Source organism: Engystomops pustulosus, unplaced genomic scaffold, assembly GCF_040894005.1.
Source record: "Engystomops pustulosus unplaced genomic scaffold, aEngPut4.maternal MAT_SCAFFOLD_173, whole genome shotgun sequence".
Classification (NCBI taxonomy): domain Eukaryota; kingdom Metazoa; phylum Chordata; class Amphibia; order Anura; family Leptodactylidae; genus Engystomops; species Engystomops pustulosus.
Window position 1 is genome coordinate 61,882 of NW_027285052.1, and position 19,701 is coordinate 81,582.

The 19,701-nt window shown below is 50.5% G+C and overlaps 1 protein-coding gene across 1 annotated transcript; it reads left to right on the forward strand.

The window, feature by feature from the left end:
* Positions 1-661: 661 nt before the first annotated feature.
* On the forward strand, positions 662-18,610 carry LOC140108718 (E3 ubiquitin/ISG15 ligase TRIM25-like). The gene is made up of 6 exons (XM_072131909.1): positions 662-1,637; positions 5,585-5,680; positions 15,081-15,311; positions 15,535-15,697; positions 17,368-17,472; positions 17,550-18,610. The coding sequence occupies exons 1-6, from the start codon at positions 1,092-1,094 to the stop codon at positions 18,104-18,106; spliced, it is 1,698 nt and encodes a 565-aa protein (XP_071988010.1). The 5' UTR covers positions 662-1,091; the 3' UTR covers positions 18,107-18,610.
* Positions 18,611-19,701: the final 1,091 nt, after the last annotated feature.

Consider the following 19,701-nt stretch of genomic DNA (forward strand, 5'->3'; position numbering starts at 1 on the left):
TCTATCATAGCCAGCAGTGGTCAGGGGTCAGCATGGGCGCTCTGACCTCTCTGTGACTACACCCACCATACACAGCGAGCTGCCATGTCCTGTGTGTCCTGACACCTTTCTATCATAGCCAGCAGTGGTCAGGGGTCAGCATGGGCGCTGTGACCCCTCTGTGACTACACCCCCATACACAGCAAGCTGCCATGTCCTGTGTGTCCTGACACCTTTCTATCATAGCCAGCAGTGGTCAGGGGTCAGCATGGGCGCTCTGACCCCTCTGTGACTACACCCCCCATACACAGCGATCTGCCATGTCCTGACACCTTTCTATCATAGCCAGCAGTGGTCAGGAGTCAGCATGGGTGCTCTGACCTCTCTGTGACTACACACCCATACACAGCGAGCTGCCATGTCCTGTGTGTCCTGACACCTTTCTATCATAGCCAGCAGTGGTCAGGGGTCAGCATGGGCGCTCTGACCCCTCTGTGACTACACCCCCCATACACAGCGAGCTGCCATGTCCTGTGTGTCCTGACACCTTTCTATCATAGCCAGCAGTGGTCAGGGGTCAGCATGGGTGCTCTGACCTCTCTGTGACTACACCCCCCATACACAGCGAGCTGCCATGTCCTGTGTCCTGACACCTTTCTATCATAGCCAGCAGTGGTCAGGGGTCAGCATGGGTGCTCTGACCCCTCTGTGACTACACCCCCCATACACAGCGAGCTGCCATGTCCTGTGTCTCCTGACACCTTTCTATCATAGCCAGCAGTTGTCAGGGGTCAGCATGGGAGCTCTGACCCCTCTTTGACTACACCCCCCATACACAGCGAGCTGCCATGTCCCGTGTCCTGACACCTTTCTATCATAGCCAGCAGTGGTCAGGGGTCAGCATGGGTGCTCTGACCCCTCTGTGACTACACCCCCCATACACAGCGAGCTGCCATGTCCTGTGTGTCCTGACACCTTTCTATCATAGCCAGCAGTGGTCAGGGCTCCGGTGTGTATAATGCTGTAGCACATGAGTGTATTGCAGTCTCCCTCTGGCCACCAGGAGTCAGCAGAGGTTGCAGAGATGAAGACGCTTTCGGTTTCCTTTCCTGATGATGGAGGAGGAGAAGCTGCTTGTTCTGCGGCTGCAGCCCCAGGACCTGGCCTGCATCATCTGCCACATGCACTATGTGCACCCCAGCACCCTGCCCTGTGGTCACACCTTCTGTAAGAGCTGCATAGAGAAGTACTGGGCTGACAATGCCAAATGCAAGTGCCCCGTGTGCCTGAAGGACTTCAGGGAGAGGCCGGAGCTCAACAAGAACACAGACCTGAGCGCCCTGCTGGATGCCCTCCAGGCCCAGGACAGCAGAGCCCATGAGCGATGTGGGTCCTGCAATGGCTCTGGGGCCCTGAAGTTCTGTCTGTCCTGTGGAGCCCCTCTCTGCAAAGACCACCTGATGTTGCATCAAGATACAACAGGACGTCATCGCCATCTCCTGGTCAACCCCATCACTACACCCTGGCCCTGCATCCAGCATAAAGGAGGCCTGGAGTATTTCTGTACATCACATGGCGCCCCCTTGTGTGCAACCTGTGTCCCGGATCACAAAGACTGCGACCCAGCGCCATTGCTGGAGCTGTACAAGAGCAAGAAGGTAAGAGGAGGGAAGGGCAAGAGGGGAAAGGGCAGGGTAAGAGGAGGGAAGGGCAGGGTAAGAAGAGGGAAGTGCAAGAGGGGGAAGGGCAGGGTAATAAGAGGGAAGGTTAAGAGGGGGAATGGCAGGGTAAGAAGAGGGAAGGGTAAGAGGGGGAATGGCAGGGTAAGAAGAGGGAAGGGTAAGAGGGGGAATGGCAGGGTAAGAAGAGGGAAGGGTAAGAGGGGGAATGGCAGGGTAGGAAGAGGGAAGGGTAAGAGGGGGAAGGGCAGGGTAAGAGGAGAAAGGGTGAAGGGGAGAGTAAGGGGGAAAGGGTAAGAGGGGGAGGGCAGGGTAAGAGGGGAGGGGTGAAGGGGATAGAAAGAGGAAGGAAGGATAAGAGGGGGGAGGGCAGGGTAAGAGGGGAGAGGTGAAGGGGAGAGTAAGAGGAAAAAAGGATAAGATGGGGGAAGGGGATAGTAGGAGGAGAGAAGGGTAAGAGAGGGGGTGGTTATTGTACCCAACCTGTGCTTTTCCATCTGCCAGTGATATTGGATTAATCTCTACATTAATTTGAATCTCTCATGCACGTCTCCAGAACTTCTCCAGAGCTGCACCAATTCTCTAGAATGCCCTTCCCCAGGACTCTCAGACAAAGGTCGGTGACACATGTGACATTTTGAACCCATTTTTGGGGCGTTTTTAAGCAGTCCGTTAAAAAAACGCATCTGGTTTTTCAGTTTTTGTCCGTTTTCCACCAATTATGAAAATTAGGAAAAACGGACAAAAACAGAAAAACGGATGCATTTTGAAAAAGTGTTTTTTAACTGACTACTTAAAAACGGCCTAAAAATGGGTTCAAATCGCCACGTGTGCCACCACCCTTATACCTAACCCCCAAACCTTGAAACTTGCTCTTAAATGTCACCGCTCTTGTTACTAATCCATCCTGTGTCCTCCTCCCGTCAGTTATTCGGCAAACACCAGATATATTCCGAGCTCCAGGCTTCTCCACAGTCGCATGACCCCGGACTCTGTATATAAGATGTGGCTGATGACTGATTCCAGCACATATATGTCACCATATCTGTATAAAATACAGTGGGCCGGCAAATGATGTGCAACGCCCCTGACAACGTATAGTCAGGCTGGTAGTTGCGAATAGCGCCCTCTCCAGGTTAGGAGCTGTCTAGGGAGTCATGAACCCTCTTATGTAATAGCAGCTGTAGCCTCTGTCTGGACAGTCAATAGTTAAAGGTGTAAAATGTTATCTAATTATGTGGCTGCATTGTAAACTGATTGGAGTGTGATTGGAGAGGTGCTACCACCTGACCAGAGGGAGTGTAAAACCCCTGTGCAGGGGGGCAAATGGTCTTAGTACAGTCTTAGTTGGTCTGTCCAGACCTCATGCTCCTTCTCAGGAGTCTGTCCTTCAGTCTGTCAGCAGTCCAGAACATATGGACAGAGTAAAGAGAGAGGCAGCATACAGTCCACCTTCAGTACACAGAACCCAATCCCAGGAACTCAGGAGACTCTAATACAGAGCTGCAGCTTACAAAGTTTGGACACAGCTCCATCCCAGCCTACATCTACTACCAGGCTGGTGCAATATTCCCGAGCACCCCTCTCCACGACCACTCCAGTACCAGAATCTGCTTTTGACCATTTTGGCCCGTTGACTGCTACCTTTTCAATAAAGAACCATGAGTTGATTTGAACAACGTTGCTTCCGTCTGATCCCTGGATACGGCTGTTACCACCACGGGCTCCCCATCCAATACCCAGGGACTCATCCTACAGACACGCAGGGGTTGCCCCTCCATATTTCTTGCACACACCACCTGCTGGAGATCTTCCAGGCTGTAGGAGAGCCCTCCTGTCCCCATACCAAGCACCGTGACACCAGCGTGCCCTAGGCCGCAACCGCCAGCCACTCCAGTATTCTGGGCACTGGCTGCCTCCAGGCCCTAAGAAAAGGCTAGGCCCCCGGTGGGGGAAGTGGCAGATGTCTGGCTGACTATTGGCTGGCTGGGAGAATGCCCCTCCCACTGGTATTTTATATCTTCCCATAGAATTCTATGGGGCATACAGAATGGAAATACATGAGAAAAGGGGCGTGCTGTATATTTTCCTACGGCTCGCTTATAGTACTTTTTGCTGTGGGATACGGCCATGTAAATGAATGACTGTATTGCCCATAGAAATGAATGGGGCAGTATGCTACTCGCATATACAGCCTTATCTATGGCTGTTTTCATACCTCCGTGTGAATGTAGCCTAAGGCAGGTTTTGTCCTTTCGTCCCGTCTGTTCTCTTGTAGTCTCTCGCCGCTTTCCCGTCTGTTCGCTTGTGGTCTCTCGCCGCTTTCCCGTCTTTTCGCTTGTGGTCTCTTGCCGCTTTCCCGTCTGTTCTCTTGTAGTCTCTCGCCGCTTTCCCGTCTGTTCTCTTGTAGTCTCTCGCTGCTTTCCCGTCTGTTCTCTTGTAGTCTCTCATCGCCTTCCAGTCTGTTTTCTTGTAGTCACTCACCACTTTCCTGTCTGTTCTCTTGTAGTCTCTCGCTGCTTTCCCGTCTGTTCTCTTGTAGTCTCTCATCGCCTTCCAGTCTGTTTTCTTGTAGTCTCTCACCACTTTCCCGTCTGTTCTCTTGTAGTCTCTCACCACTTTCCCGTCTGTTCTCTTGTAGTCTCTCGCTGCTTTCCCGTCTGTTCTCTTGTAGTCTCTCATCGCCTTCCAGTCTGTTTTCTTGTAGTCTCTCACCACTTTCCCGTCTGTTCTCTTGTAGTCTCTCACCACTTTCCCGTCTGTTCTCTTGTAGTCTCTCGCTGCTTTCCCGTCTGTTCTCTTGTAGTCTCTCATCGCCTTCCAGTCTGTTTTCTTGTAGTCACTCACCACTTTCCTGTCTGTTCTCTTGTAGTCACTCGCCACTTTCCTGTCTGTTCTCTTGTAGTCTCTCACCGCTTTCCCGTCTGTTCTCTTGTAGTCTCTCGCTGCTTTCCCGTCTGTTCTCTTGTAGTCTCTCGCTGCTTTCCCGTCTGTTCTCTTGTAGTCTCTCGCTGCTTTCCGTCTGTTCTCTTGTAGTCTCTCGCTGCTTTCCCGTCTGTTCTCTTGTAGTCTCTCATCGCCTTCCAGTCTGTTTTCTTGTAGTCACTCACCACTTTCCTGTCTGTTCTCTTGTAGTCACTCACCACTTTCCTGTCTGTTCTCTTGTAGTCTCTCGCTGCTTTCCCGTCTGTTCTCTTGTAGTCTCTCGCCGCTTTCCCGTCTGTTCGCTTGTGGTCTCTCGCCGCTTTCCCGTCTTTTCGCTTGTGGTCTCTTGCCGCTTTCCCGTCTGTTCTCTTGTAGTCTCTCGCCGCTTTCCCGTCTGTTCTCTTGTAGTCTCTCGCTGCTTTCCCGTCTGTTCTCTTGTAGTCTCTCATCGCCTTCCAGTCTGTTTTCTTGTAGTCACTCACCACTTTCCTGTCTGTTCTCTTGTAGTCTCTCGCTGCTTTCCCGTCTGTTCTCTTGTAGTCTCTCATCGCCTTCCAGTCTGTTTTCTTGTAGTCTCTCACCACTTTCCCGTCTGTTCTCTTGTAGTCTCTCACCACTTTCCCGTCTGTTCTCTTGTAGTCTCTCATCGCCTTCCAGTCTGTTTTCTTGTAGTCACTCACCACTTTCCTGTCTGTTCTCTTGTAGTCACTCACCACTTTCCTGTCTGTTCTCTTGTAGTCTCTCGCTGCTTTCCCGTCTGTTCTCTTGTAGTCTCTCGCTGCTTTCCGTCTGTTCTCTTGTAGTCTCTCGCTGCTTTCCCGTCTGTTCTCTTGTAGTCTCTCATCGCCTTCCAGTCTGTTTTCTTGTAGTCACTCACCACTTTCCTGTCTGTTCTCTTGTAGTCACTCACCACTTTCCTGTCTGTTCTCTTGTAGTCTCTCACCGCTTTCCTGTCTGTTCTCTTGTAGTCACTCACCAGATTTCTAATTTGTTTTATACAGGGAAATGTAGAGAGGAGAATCCATCACATGGAGCAGAGTATCACAAGTAAGGAGCACATCGTCAACCGCCAGAAGGACGCCTATCAGGAGATCCAAGTAAGACACAACCAGGGCCAAAGGTCATACACGACTGCACAAGACCTGTGTATTAACGTCACTTCCAGAATGCACATCACAAGAGCAAAGTAAAGCAGAAAAGTGAGTGCAGCTCTGGAGTTTAATACAGGATGTAACTCAGGATCAGTACAGGATAAGTAATGTCATGTATGTACACAGTGACTGCACCAGCAGCAGAATAGTGAGTGCAGCTCTGGGGTATAATACAGGATGTAACTCAGGATCAGTACAGGATAAGTAATGTCAGGTATGTACACAGTGACTGCACCAGCAGCAGAATAGTGAGTGCAGCTCTGGAGTATAATACAGGATGTAACTCAGGATCAGTACAGGATAAGTAATGTCATGTATGTACACAGTGACTGCACCAGCAGCAGAATAGTGAGTGCAGCTCTGGGGTATAATACAGGATGTAACTCAGGATCAGTACAGGATAAGTAATGTCATGTATGTACACAGTGACTGCACCAGCAGCAGAATAGTGAGTGCAGCTCTGGAGTATAATACAGGATGTAACTCAGGATCAGTACAGGATAAGTAATGTCATGTATGTACACAGTGACTGCACCAGCAGCAGAATAGTGAGTGCAGCTCTGGGGTATAATACAGGATGTAACTCAGGATCAGTACAGGATAAGTAATGTCATGTATGTACACAGTGACTGCACCAGCAGCAGAATAGTGAGTGCAGCTCTGGAGTATAATACAGGATGTAACTCAGGATCAGTACAGGATAAGTAATGTCATGTATGTACACAGTGACTGCACCAGCAGCAGAATAGTGAGTGCAGCTCTGGAGTATAATACAGGATGTAACTCAGGATCAGTACAGGATAAGTAATGTCATGTATGTACACAGTGACTGCACCAGCAGCAGAATAGTGAGTGCAGCTCTGGGGTATAATACAGGATGTAACTCGGGATCAGTACAGGATAAGTAATGTCATGTATGTACACAGTGACTGCACCAGCAGCAGAATAGTGAGTGCAGCTCTGGGGTATAATACAGGATGTAACTCAGGATCAGTACAGGATAAGTAATGTCAGGTATGTACACAGTGACTGCACCAGCAGCAGAATAGTGAGTGCAGCTCTGGAGTATAATACAGGATGTAACTCAGGATCAGTACAGGATAAGTAATGTCATGTATGTACACAGTGACTGCACCAGCAGCAGAATAGTGAGTGCAGCTCTGGGGTATAATACAGGATGTAACTCAGGATCAGTACAGGATAAGTAATGTCATGTATGTACACAGTGACTGCACCAGCAGCAGAATAGTGAGTGCAGCTCTGGAGTATAATACAGGATGTAACTCAGGATCAGTACAGGATAAGTAATGTCATGTATGTACACAGTGACTGCACCAGCAGCAGAATAGTTCGTGCTGGATCATTCTGCTGTGAACTGCTGACGGGTGTGGTTGTCTGTGACTGAGCTCCTGCACCACCTGGTGGAAGACCAATCCACCCAGGCCTGCTCTCTCCTCCCCAGGGAGGGAGTAGGTTTCTGGGATGAGTGAGCCAGGAAAATCCCAGGCTTCTGCCTCCCGGACCAGGCCGGCGGGGGGCAGGAGAAGCCAGTTACCGGCCAAAGCGGAGGGGGTGAGAAGATCTGCCCGGAGCCAAGGACGCAGCGATGTGACCTCGGCTGCCACCCCCAAGACCCAGGGAAGCTGCAAGGTCTCCAGATCACAGAAGATCAAGGCAAGTAACATCAGCCTGAGTGCTCCTCCTGGAAAGCTGAGTGACTGTGCGGGAAAGCTGGGTGGTTCAGCTGAAAAGCTGGGTGCTCACGGAGGTGTGCAAAAGGCATGGGGTGATCTTAAGGCCCGGGAGTCTGCTTCCATCTATGGCTCCCGGATTGCTGAGCACCTCCGTGAGTACGAGGAAGCCGGAAAAGCGCTGAGGAGGCTACAGGAGGAGATAAGGGAGACCTTGGCCCTAGCGGGGGTGGCTACGCAGAGAAAGAAGAAGTCTGATCTTCTTACCACCATAGACAGACTAAAAGCCGAGGTCACCGCTCTGCAGGAGAAGCGACATCTAATCCGCGAGCACAGCGGTCCGTTCCGCGAAAAGTTGGAAAACGACGCCCGGTTTGAGGAAATGCGCCAGGAGCAGTTAAGAAAGCAAAAGGGGCTTGAGATCCAGGCGGATGATGGCGATGATGAGGAGGATGAGGAAGACCTGCCGTGTCCGTCTGGTGGCCTGCGCCAACACCAGCAGGCCTCGCACGACAGGCTGCCTGCAGAGCAAGCGCCATTACCATCAGGCTGCGGCTCTGCCAACCTGGAGGAGGAAAGTGATGACAGCGGCCAGGGGGGGGGCGCTAATGGCTCAGATCCGTCAGCTCGAGTCCCCAGTTCACCTCCAGAACTTTTCCTTCGGCGATGATATGCCAGATGACGACCTAAAGAGAAAGAAGAGAGCCAAGAAGATCAAGGCGTCTCAGGAGGTGAATCTGGTGTTTCGTCCCCTCCCTGTTTCCTCCGGGCGGGCAGCAGTGTCAGCCTGTCGTGTAGGCCCCGTTACCCAGCCCAGCACGAATCCTGCAGTGGACTCGGTGCCAGGGTGCGGGGAGAGTGCAAAGCCACGTTCCATCATGGCGCAGAGCACCAGCCTTGTTTGTAGTAGCAAGGATGGTGCAGGGAAGGCATCGGCCGAAAGGCCGGACAGTGAGGGCGATCCAGCAGGTCCTGGTACTGTGCGCTGCCCCCCAGTGGGAGGGGGGGGTGGCCCGGTGCCAGGGGCAGTGGCAGTGGCTCCTGTGGCCCTTAGCGCTGTTGCTTGCTCTGATGAGCAGCGGCAGCGTGATGGGGCTGCTGGGGCTTGTAGTGCGGCGCCTCCCAAACATCCCGTGCAGCCTGCAGAGAAAGGCGCAGGAAAAGTATTGTTCTGTATTGGTGCATCAAACTCTGAAGACATAAAAGGGGCAAAAAAACTGCCTGGAGTCTGTAAGGACAAGAGGCCTCTACCACCAATCGAGCAGCGATGCTCAAACATCATAAAAACTGCTGGACAACAAGGGGTTAATGCCAATGAGGCAGAGGGCACAAATAAGATCGGGGTTGGAGCTGCCTCTTCTCAGGCTGTATCAGCTATGGAGGTGGCTCTACCCCCAGTGCCCAGTGACGCCGAGGCAACCCCAGGTCCTCCTGGCCCAGCTGGTGTGAGTGATGCAAGGAAGCGAGGCAGTATTGTACATAGTGTGGTGAATGTTGGGGTGGTGAATGGTGCTGAGGGGGGTGATCCTGGTATGAGTGCTGGACCATCTGCACCCCCAGTGGTGGCCGCTCCCATAAGGAGCTATGCGAGTGTCACCGCTGGGGCAAGTGGGGTTAACTCCTTGTCTCCTGGCTCTGGGAACAGCGTTTTGCAAAGGCGTCTTCTGGAGGCTCTCAGGAGAGGGGAAAAGTCAATCACTGTAGAGGGGAGAGAGGTTGATCTGTCCTTCTGGACAGACAGGCATGGCCTGGCAGCCTTCCAAGAGAAAAGGGGGCGAGAGACTGTATGGTCTTTACCCACAACTGGGCCCGGAGCTGCCCGTAGGAATGTGGTTCGTCTTCGCTGGAGGGGCAGTGACGCATGCCCACCCAGGTCAAGGGTGGTGGAGCTCCTCCTGAAGATGAACTTCAGGGCTAGTGACATCTTTGCCCTGATACATCCTTATGGTACTCCGGAGTTCGATGTCAGCTTTGTCCGGCCGGAGGGCTTAGAGCTCTTCTGGTCGAATTATGAGCTGGCAAAGAACGAGCCCGCATGGCGAGACTTTGCTGTGCAAGCAGTGTCTCGCCAAAACACAGTCAAGAAGGTGACCGTTCTGACCCGTAACGAGTCACTTTCTTGCATGGACATCATGACTTGGCTAAGTCGTTATGGTGAGGTTGTACAGGTACCTCAGAAAAACCGCGATGAATTTGGCATTTGGTCTGGAGCCTGGACCTTCATGATGAAGTTGAAGTGTTCAGGCGGCACGGTCGCCCACATTCCCTCTTCAGCCTTTCTTGGGCGAGACAGAATCCTGATTTTCTACCAGGGGCAGCCGAAGGTCTGTCACAGGTGCGGTGACCCCACACACTTTAGCGCCAGCTGCCAAGTGCAGAAGTGCGCTTTGTGTGGTGGGCTAGGTCATCTCGCTGCATCCTGTAAGGACATTAGGTGTAACCTGTGTGGTGAGCTCGGTCACCCTTTCAGCCGTTGTCCTCGCTCCTTTGCCAATGCGGTTGTGACCCCAGTGGAGGAGAGCCATGAGGTTGCTTCTGCTGGGGAAGGTACCAGCAGAGGTGGAGGAGCTGAGGGGCCTGTGAAGAAAAGCAAGAATAAGTCACCTTCTCAGTTGAGGCGGCTTGAGGCCAGACAAAAAGGGAGAGAACTGGGGAAGTCTCAGGTTGCTGGGGTGACCCTTGGTCCTTCCTCAGAGGCTGGTCATGCTACTGAGGCCCTGAGGGATGATGAGTTGGATGAGGAGGTCAGGAGGATGGAGCGCGAGAAAGGTGCCATGTCCTCCACGTCCTCCCATTATGAAAGTATGGATGAGGATAACAGGATTTGGCTAGAAAATAAGCGCAAGCAGAAAAAGAAAAAGCGCGGCGTATCTAAGGTACCTAAGGAAGGGAAAACTTCCTCCCCTCTGGTTGAGCTTTCCAACCGGTTCCTCACCCTCGATGAGATCGCCTCCTCGGGAAGAGAGGCTGAGGGTGGGGTTCTGGAGGTGGCGGCGGAGCAGCCTGCAGGGGGCGCCGAGTCTCTATCCTCTGGGGATGCTGGGTCCTCAGAGTGGGAGACTGACTCAGAGTCAGGAGACAAGGACGAAGGAGAGGGTGGTCCGGGTGGGTCCTTGGGGGCCAATAATAATATGGACACCACAATCTCATTAAAGAGAAGTTGCCCCAATTCTGAAGGGAAAAGGGAAAAGGGATCATCCTCAGAGGAAAGTAGAGGGAAGGGAGGCAGTAAGAAAAAAGCCGTCTAACTCAATCACTCATGATGGCGGCACCCACTCCGTTGACGCTGGCGTCCATTAATGTCGCCAGCATTAAGTCTGATGCGGCTAGATTTGCGGCCTTTGATTTTCTCGGCCGTGTTGAAGCCGACATTTTATTTTTGCAGGAGACCAGGCTGCCAGATTTGGCGGCCGTGTTTAAAGCTAAGAGGGAATGGAGACACGGGCCTTCCTATTGGTCTCTTGCGGCCGAGCCGTATAGCGGAGTGGCGGTCCTCTTTACCGCACCGGTAGAATGCCGACGAGTTATTGAGTTAGAAATGGGGAGGTGCCTGATCCTGGATGTCCTCATGAGGGGACAAGAACTTCGCCTAATTAATATCTATGGTCCCCAGTCCAAGTGGGACAGGAAGTGTCTCTTTATGAGGATCAAGCCCTACCTTTTTACAAGTCGGCAGGTGGTCTTTGGAGGGGACTTCAATGCTGTCACAAGGTCCCAGGATAGGGGAGGTTCCAGAGACAAGCTGACTTATGATAAAAGCGTCGCTCTTAATAGCATAGCCAGTGAGGCTCGCCTGGTGGATGTCCACATCCGGCACACCCCAGGCCACGCGGGGTTCACCTATTATAGGGGTAGCTGTAGGTCTAGAATAGACAGGTTTTATTTAAAGGAGGAAGCCATTTCTTCAGCAGTGTCCGTTGTTGAGGTGGAGTTCTCCGACCACTGTCTAATTTTGTTTTCTCTGAATGTTACAGAGACCCCCCGGATGGGAAGAGGCTACTGGAAGCTCAATTCGTCTCTCCTGGAGGAAGCAGAGATCAGACAATCCTTTGAGGACTTTCTTCAGAGCCAGGTACCATTGCTGGGCCTTTGTAGCAGTAAGTCAGAGTGGTGGGAGATGCTCAAGAAAAGGGTGGCGAGATTCTTCCGCCAGCTCTCGAGCCTCAGGAGCCTGAACAGGTACCGCCTGTATCAGGGCCTGAGGAGGAAACTCGAGCATCTCGTCTCGACTGGAGGTAGTCGTGAGGACATCTCCAGAGTGAAATCCTTGCTGAAGAGGTGTCAGTACGATAGACACGCATCTTTGGTTTTTGAGAGGGATTACGGGAAATACCGCTCGCCCGACCCTTACAGAAACTGCAAGATGTCAGTGAATGGTAAAGTTGTCACAGGACTGGTTGACAGTACGGGATCCCTGAAAAGGTCCAGATCAGGGATTCTGGAGGTCGTCAGATCCTTCTACTCGCACCTCTTGGGCAGGAATGATCTAGATCGGGATGTGATGTCGGATTTCCTGGCTGAAACTGTCCCTGAGCCAGGAGTAGACCCCTCTCTTGATGTTTTGACAGAGATGATCAGTGAAGAGGAAGTCAGCCGGGCGATTGAAGGGCTCGCCCTCAAGAAATCGCCAGGTCCGGATGGCTTAACATCTGAGTTTTATAAGACCTTTAAGGACGCCTTGGTTCCCCTCTTGACTGAGGTATATAATGAGTGTCTTTCCTCGGGCGCTCTGCCGAAGTCAATGAGGAGGTCTGCCCTGATCATTCTGTCAAAGGGTAAGGACCGATCTCGTATTGAGAACTGGCGTCCCATAGCGCTTCTCAATACGGACAGAAAGGTTTTGGCAAAGGTGCTGTTTAATCGGCTGGTGCAGTTTGCGCCCCGGCTCCTTTCGGGGACCCAGCACTGCTCTGTTCCAGGCCGCAGTACATTTAGTGCTGTGCTTTGTGTCCGGGAGGCAGTGGAGCAGGGCAGGGCTGGTAACTGGAAGGGGTACTTGCTGTCCTTGGATCAGGCAAAAGCTTTTGATCGGGTTGACCACGAGTACCTCTGGTCTGTCCTTCTGAGGTATGGCCTGCCGGGGGAGTTTGTCAATTGGCTAAAGGTTTTGTACGCAGGGGCAGAGAGTTTCCCGCTTGTGAACGGTTGGATTGGCCGCTCTTTTGAGGTCGGGTCTGGTGTTCGCCAGGGTTGTCCTCTGAGCCCACTTTTATACGTGTTCGCGATTGACCCATTCCTTAGGAGGGTTGATCGTGGGCCGTTGGTGGGAGTCGGGATGGACCAGGCGGCACCGGAAGCCACTCTAAGGGTGGTAGCGTACGCCGATGACGTCACTGTTTTTGTGTCCTCGAGAGGGGAGGCGCAATGGGTGATGTCAGAGGTTGACCGCTACTCAGAGGCTTCTGGGTCCAAGATCAACCGGGATAAGTGTGAGAGTCTCTGGCTGGGGGAGGGGGATCCAGGGTTTGATCTCCCGGACACTCTTCCAGGGCCCCAAGACTCTGCCAAAGTTCTCGGCATCGAATTTGGCCAGGGGGATTACCCCATGCAAAACTGGGATGGCAGGCTTAAGATCGCCGCCCAGAAGGTGGACCAGTGGAAGGGTTGGTCTTTGACCCTCAGGGAAAGGGTGAACTTGATTAAAACTTACCTGCTCCCATTGCTGATATATCTGGGCAGTGTGTGCATGTTGCCAGAACCCCTCTGGACTCGGGTCTACAGTCTGTTCTTCCAGCTGTTATGGGGGAATAGGCTGAACCTAATCAAGAGGGAGGTTACTTACCGCACGAGGAGACAAGGAGGGTTGTGTATGGTCAACCCTGTGGTGTTCCTAGTGAATACCTTTCTTAAGATCAATGTAGCAAACCTCTGGAAAGAGAGGGCTCCTCCGTGGGTATACTCCTGTAGGGGATGGTTTAGGCCTTTCTTCCAGGAATGGGAGACAGGAGGGCGAGTGAAGGATCTCCGTACACCGCATGGGCATCTTCCGGCTTACGCTACCCCGGTTCTGAAGGTGATTCGCCGGTGGGGTCTGGGAATGTGGGAGATCAGGACCTTGTCGAGGAAAATCCTTGACAAAAGGGTTCTGTTGACCCATTTCCAGAAGCCTCTGGCCCTCAGGGATTGCCCAAGTCGGGATCTGGGGGTGGGTTTAGGTCTTTTGAATTCCATCAGGATCCCCTTGAAGTTTTGGGACTTGACTTGGCGCTGCTTCCATGGAAAGCTGTGTGTGAGGGACAATCTGAAGTGTAGGAGCTCTGAGGAAAGGGGTTGTCCCCGGGAGGAGTGCGGTGGTCTGCTGGAGAGCATGGACCACTTCCTGCTTCAGTGCCCCTATAACACAGAGGTGTACAACCGGGTGGGCGCTTCCATCCATTGGCCCGGGTTGGCCGGTCTCTCCTATGCGGAGTGGGCCTATGGAGCATTCAGAGGCCTGGGTGGCCGGGACCGCTGCACGTTATTCCTAGTCAGTCTAGTGGTCAGGTACCACACGTGGAACGCACGGTGTTTAGTATCGACGCAGCGTAAAATCCTCCCGGTGGATGAGGTGGTTAGGAACATTCTGGGTGACCTGGTGAAGGTGCGCTCTCTGGAGTATGAGAGGCTGGGCACGGGGAGGGCCTCTCTCCTTTGGAGGGGGTTCTCCTTTAGTGTCCCTTAGTCTGTCATCTCCTCTCCTGGTGTTGGGGCTGATGCTGCACTGTAGATTTTTGTTTTGTATCTGAGGTTATAGTGATGTAGCGGCTTGCAGGCGCCGAACCTGGGCTTTATGTGGTTGGTTTGTTATATGTTGATATGTTTAATGTGTTTGTATTTTGTGTACAGTGTGTATTTATGTAGTTATAGTTAATGTGTATATAGCTTGGTTGGTTTTGGGGTGTTGGTGTTAGGGTGTTAGGTTGGGAGGGGGGTGGACGGGACTTGGACTGTACGATCCTGGGCACTGGTCTGGACTATATAGCGCGAACTTTGGACGTTAGACCAGTGTCTGGGTGGGAGGGTGATGGGCGTGGGATTTAGTTAGTTATATTTAATGTTTTTATTTCCTGTTTGTCTTTTTTTTTGCTGTGTATTCTTTAGTTATTTATGGGGAAAAGAGGGAAAAAAAAATAAAAATAAAAAATTATTATAAAAATTTGTGTATGTGTATGTGTATGTATATATATATGTATATATGTGTGTGTGTATGTGTATATATATATATGTATATATATATATATATATATGTGTGTATATAAAAAAAAAAAAAAAAAATTAGGTGGTGGGATTGGGTGAAGGTTTTGTTTTATAATGCTGATTGTGTGGTGTGTGTGTGGCTGGGCCAGGAGATTTTCGTAAGACTCTTTTAGTTTGTATTATTGTTTTGTTATTATTATTATTGTTTTGTTTTGCCAGAAGTTATGGCTTGATTTATGTTTATTGTTGTAATGTTTTTCATTTTTATATATAAAATAAAAGATTTACAGGATGTGACTCAGGATCAGTACAGGATAAGTAATGTCATGTATGTACAGTGACTGCACCAGCAGCAGAATAGTGAGTGCAGCTCTGGGGTATAATACAGGATGTAACTCAGGATCAGTACAGGACAAATTATACCGGGTTTAGACTCATTGTCAGTATTTCGTGTAACCATCTTTCACCTGTCTTTCTAGATTCTGATCTGTGATATTAAGGACAATCTGACCCAGGACTTCAGGGAGATGCGGGACTATCTGGAGAAGCAGGAGCGCGCTGCATTTTGGAGGATGAAGCGGGAGCAGGACAGTGCGCAGAGAGAGGCGTCACAGCTGGTGCAGAAGTTAATGACGGAGCTCGATGATATAAAGACGCGAAAGTCACAACTGGAAGAGCAGCTGGAGAATGACTGGATATCAATGCTGAGGGTGCGGAGACCATCAATAAGATGTCCTCGGATGTGGGAAAGATAGATTTACATGACAGCGCCACCTTATGGACTGGGTCAAATGAGATGCTAAATATCCAGGTTTTCCCTTCCTTCCTCAGGGGCTCTAGCTGCCCCATGTAGAGTTCTCCTTCATAGCAGCCTCTGAGCGATCACATTTGTTGTAGTATTGAGAAGTAGCTGATCCTTTTCTCTGCCCCCAGGATGGTGGCACGGAGGAGACCTTCACATCGTCACCTGTGTCTCAGAGCCCATATAGATTTGATGAGAACCTGATTGTGGACACCACCGATGCAGTGACACGTATGAAGAAGAGTCTCCTGTCTCATGCTCTGCTGGAGGAGGTCCCATGTCCACCAAAACAAGGTGAGCAAGAGCTCAAAGCAGATCCTCCAAGAAGAGTTTGTCCTCCTGCGATAGACGACCCACCACCAGGAGCACAGCTCAGAGAGGTCAATACGATGCAGGGAAAGTCCAGCAGAAGGTCAAGTCCTATAGGTAAAAAGCACAACTTATATCATGAAAAATATATTCACGTGGCCATGAGGAAAAGACGTGGAAACCAACGCGTTTCCAATCCAACTGATTCTTAGTCGTAGCCTGAATAACCCAACAAAGCCATAAAACCCTCCCCGGAAATAACTTCATCTAACAACAATGAATATTATGTGGTAAGTGAAGGACAGAAGAAAGAAGGGAGAAATATCAGGACATCTCCGGCCTACAGAAGGCTTCACCGCAACCTATGTGTCCAGTCCCCACCTCTCTTAGGATTGGACCCATCCACTAGTCTGAGGGATTCAACTCAGGATCGTGGTCTCCTGGGGTGGATGGGCACAATTAACCCGCACACAAGTCACAGTCCACACTCTACGGTTTTGGTGCAAGTGACCGCAGGCAGTTTTATTCATCAGTAAAACAAAAGTAAACAAAAATCAATCAACTGTACACAGAGGTACCTACCTCCCCAGGTGCAGGCCTGCTGCCTGGCACCACAAAACTCACAGATCACAACTGCATCGGCCCCACAGGTCTCTTCCCCAGGTGGAGCCATTGTCGGACTTCTGCCCCAGGTCCTCATGCAGGACCTCCAGCCGCTGCTATTTAAACTCAGACAGACCCAACTTTCCCAGGTCTGTCTTCTACACCGCTTTCCGTTGCTACCCTGCCACAATAGACATAGAATTGATATTGCCTGAATGTACAATATGTGGGCAGCACAAATTACTGGGGCCACATCCTCATCCACTGTTTCTGGTAATTTATTGGGGACCTCCAGACACTTCAGGGGGATAGACTAAGGCTATACGAATTCTGTGTCTGTGATTCCTATTGGACGGGTCACTAACCCTAACAGAGGTGGGGACTGATCACATACGTTGCGGTGAAGCCTTCTGTAGGGCCGGCAATGTCCTGATGTAGATTTGCTCATATTTCTCCATTCTTTCTCCCTTGTGAAGTCTCTGTCCTTCACTTACCTTGTATTCATTGTTGTTAGATGAAGTTGTTTCCGGGGAGGGTTTTATGGCTTTGTTGGGTTATTCGGACTACGACTAAGAATCAATTGGATCTGAAACGTGTCGGTTTCCACGTCTTTTCCTCATGGCCACATGAATATATTTTTAACCTTCATGATATAAGTTTTGCTTTTTACCGATCGTCTCTGCTGGACTTTCCCCGCATCGTATAGACCTCTCTGAATCCAGTCCGCAGGTAATATGAGGCATTGGTGATCAGGGAGCTGAACTTTTGTTTTATACCCCTATAGGTCAGAGAGGTTCTGTCACAAAGCCAAAATCTTATTGTTACTTGAGTCCCTCCAGCAGATGCCTCGATGCGGTGGTGGATGAGTCCCTCCAGCAGATGCCTCAGTGCGGTGGTGGATGAATCCCTCCAGCAGATGCCTCGGTGCGGTGGTGGATGAATCCCTCCAGCAGGCACCTCGATGCGGTGGTGGAGGAGGCTGCTTGTTCATGGGCATCACATCTAATCGTAAAGAATTGTTAGGTCTGATCATTCTGTCCATCTTATTCCAGTGCTGGAGGACTCCTTGGTTTTATCTCCCACAACCCCACAGCCTCCGGAAGAAGAGCTCCGAGCCTTGAGCCTTCAAGTGAAAGCCCCGAGCCGCCTCCTGCAGTGTGAGTATAGCTTCTGCCTGGGTAACCCCTACATGGACAACAAGAACCAGCACTGATCACTCCTTTCCTTATTTTAGGGGCAACAGATGTCTTCTTTGACCCGGATACAGTCAGCTGCCGTCTGTCCATTTCTCCAGACTTGAGAACGGTGACTGTAGCAGACAGAAATTATTCCTACCCAAAAAATGAGCGAAGGTTTACCAGCTGCCAGGCTCTGTGCTCCAAAGGCTTCTCCAGCGGGTGCAACTACTGGGAGGTGAGCACCGCGGACAGCGACGGATGGGGCGTCGGGGTAGCAGCCTCCGAAATCAACAAAAGCCAACAGCTTGGAGACAACGAGCTGTCCTGGTGCGTAAAGTGGAACAAGGAGGGATTGAGCACCTGGCACAGGAACAAGGAGATTCAGATCCTGCTGCCACGTCCCCGCATTGTGGGCGTCCTCCTTGACTGCACCGAAAAACTCCTCTCCTTCTATTCAGTCACAGAAGAGACAGAGATCTTCATCCATACGTTCCGGGTCCATTTCCAGACCCAGATGTTTCCTGCTGTCTGGTTGTACGGCCTAAAGAAAGGGAAATCACTGATGATCCGAGACATCAAGATGACGGCTGCAGGAGCTCCACAACTCTCATAGGGCAAACACCCCAAAAAGAAGGTCCTGAGTTTAACCCCCCAGGACGCAGCCTGTTTGTAGGTTAAGGCTCAGCACTTTTTGTGACCAGTACCCTGTGATTTTGAGCCTTTTCTCTCGTAGGAAAAAATGTGAAAAAAATTACAATTTTCAAAGCTGCAAACTAGACACAAAGTCAGACCACAATTTTTTTTTTGTAGAAACCTTTTGCCATTGGTCTTTTTATCTCCATAATTTGTTTTACGTGTCCATTTATTTTTACGGATCAAGGTTTCAAGTTTTAGTAGCAACTTCTCCAGATTTTCAAGAGATGCTAAGTGCTAAATTTGTGGCAACCAATTCAGTTTGGAAGTTCCCTATAAAGGATCATGTACTATACAGCCCACAACTTACATTATATGAACCACACATCTCAAAGTATTCAGATCAGCATTTGGGACATCTGTTTACCCTTTAATTCTTTCTCAGGAAATAAACAAAAATGGATTGAAAATTTTAAAATTTCAATTTTTGTATAAGATTATTCCGTTTTAGCCCTAAAATGTTCACATTAAAAAAAAAAAATTCTCAACAACCAGATTTCACTAAGAAAGAGACACAACTGCAGGCGACTCAGTTTCACTTAAAAGAGAGAAAACATCATCAGTTTACACGAGAGCTACAAGATTTCAGAGACAATGGGGCATGTACGGTCCTCACACCAACAGCTACTCATAAGGAGTTTGAGATGTTTCATCTACTGACACAGATACATCAGAGTCAGAAAATAAGTGATCAGGTGGTAGAAGTAGGGGTCAAAATCCCAGAACACGGGAAGGGGTAGAGGTAGACGTACACACAAGGACCCACCTGAGACATCTTACCCACTACGAAACAGAAATCTACCACAAAATCCCAAATAATACATTTATCCTTGAGATTATTGTCCAAGCAGGAGATAGGGCTTTTAGAGAGGGGTCGTAATTTTGCACCCATTACAGACTTTGATGCCTTTAATCGGACAAAGGATTTGCATCTGTTTGCCAGAAGACATTGGGGGTCCGAGGGCCCGATTAGCGTTTTCCCAACGTGTTACCCGAATTTTTCCGATTTGCGCCAATTTTCCCTGTATTGCCCCGGGATTTTGGCGCACGCAATCAGATTGTGGCGCATCGGCGCCAGCATGCACGCGACGGAAATCGGGGGGCGTGACCGAACGAAAACCCGACGGATTCGGAAAAACCGCCGCGTTTAAAAAAACAAAAATGTGTTGCGGAGCTTGCACTTACCTTCACTCAGCCCGGCTCGGTGTATTCCAGTGCGTTCCGATGCTCTTCAGCGCAGCAGCGCCACCTGGTGGACATCGGAGGAACTACCTTAATGAATCCCGGTCGGACCCGAATCCACCGCAGAGAACGCGACGCTGGATCGCGAATGGGCCGGGTAAGTAAATCTGCCCCATTAAGTAGTGAATTAGGCACCCACCAGACACGCTTCCAAGAGTCAGACTACTGCGCAGCTTGGAGGACAATCCAAACCTTGGAAGTAAAGGGTCCTTTACTGAACTAAGGGTCCCCAGCACCTAGATGCCTCCTAAGAATGATGTCTGCATTGAGGCG

Bases quoted from the DNA above. Each gene is read 5' to 3' on its own strand.
- LOC140108718 (XM_072131909.1), top strand. From the start codon at position 1,092: ATGATGGAGGAGGAGAAGCTGCTTGTTCTGCGGCTGCAGCCCCAGGAC. The intron at 15,312-15,534 runs GTGCGGAGACCA...CTCTGCCCCCAG, and splicing joins ACTGGATATCAATGCTGAGG to GATGGTGGCACGGAGGAGAC. The intron at 17,473-17,549 runs GTGAGTATAGCT...TCCTTATTTTAG, and splicing joins CCCGAGCCGCCTCCTGCAGT to GGGCAACAGATGTCTTCTTT.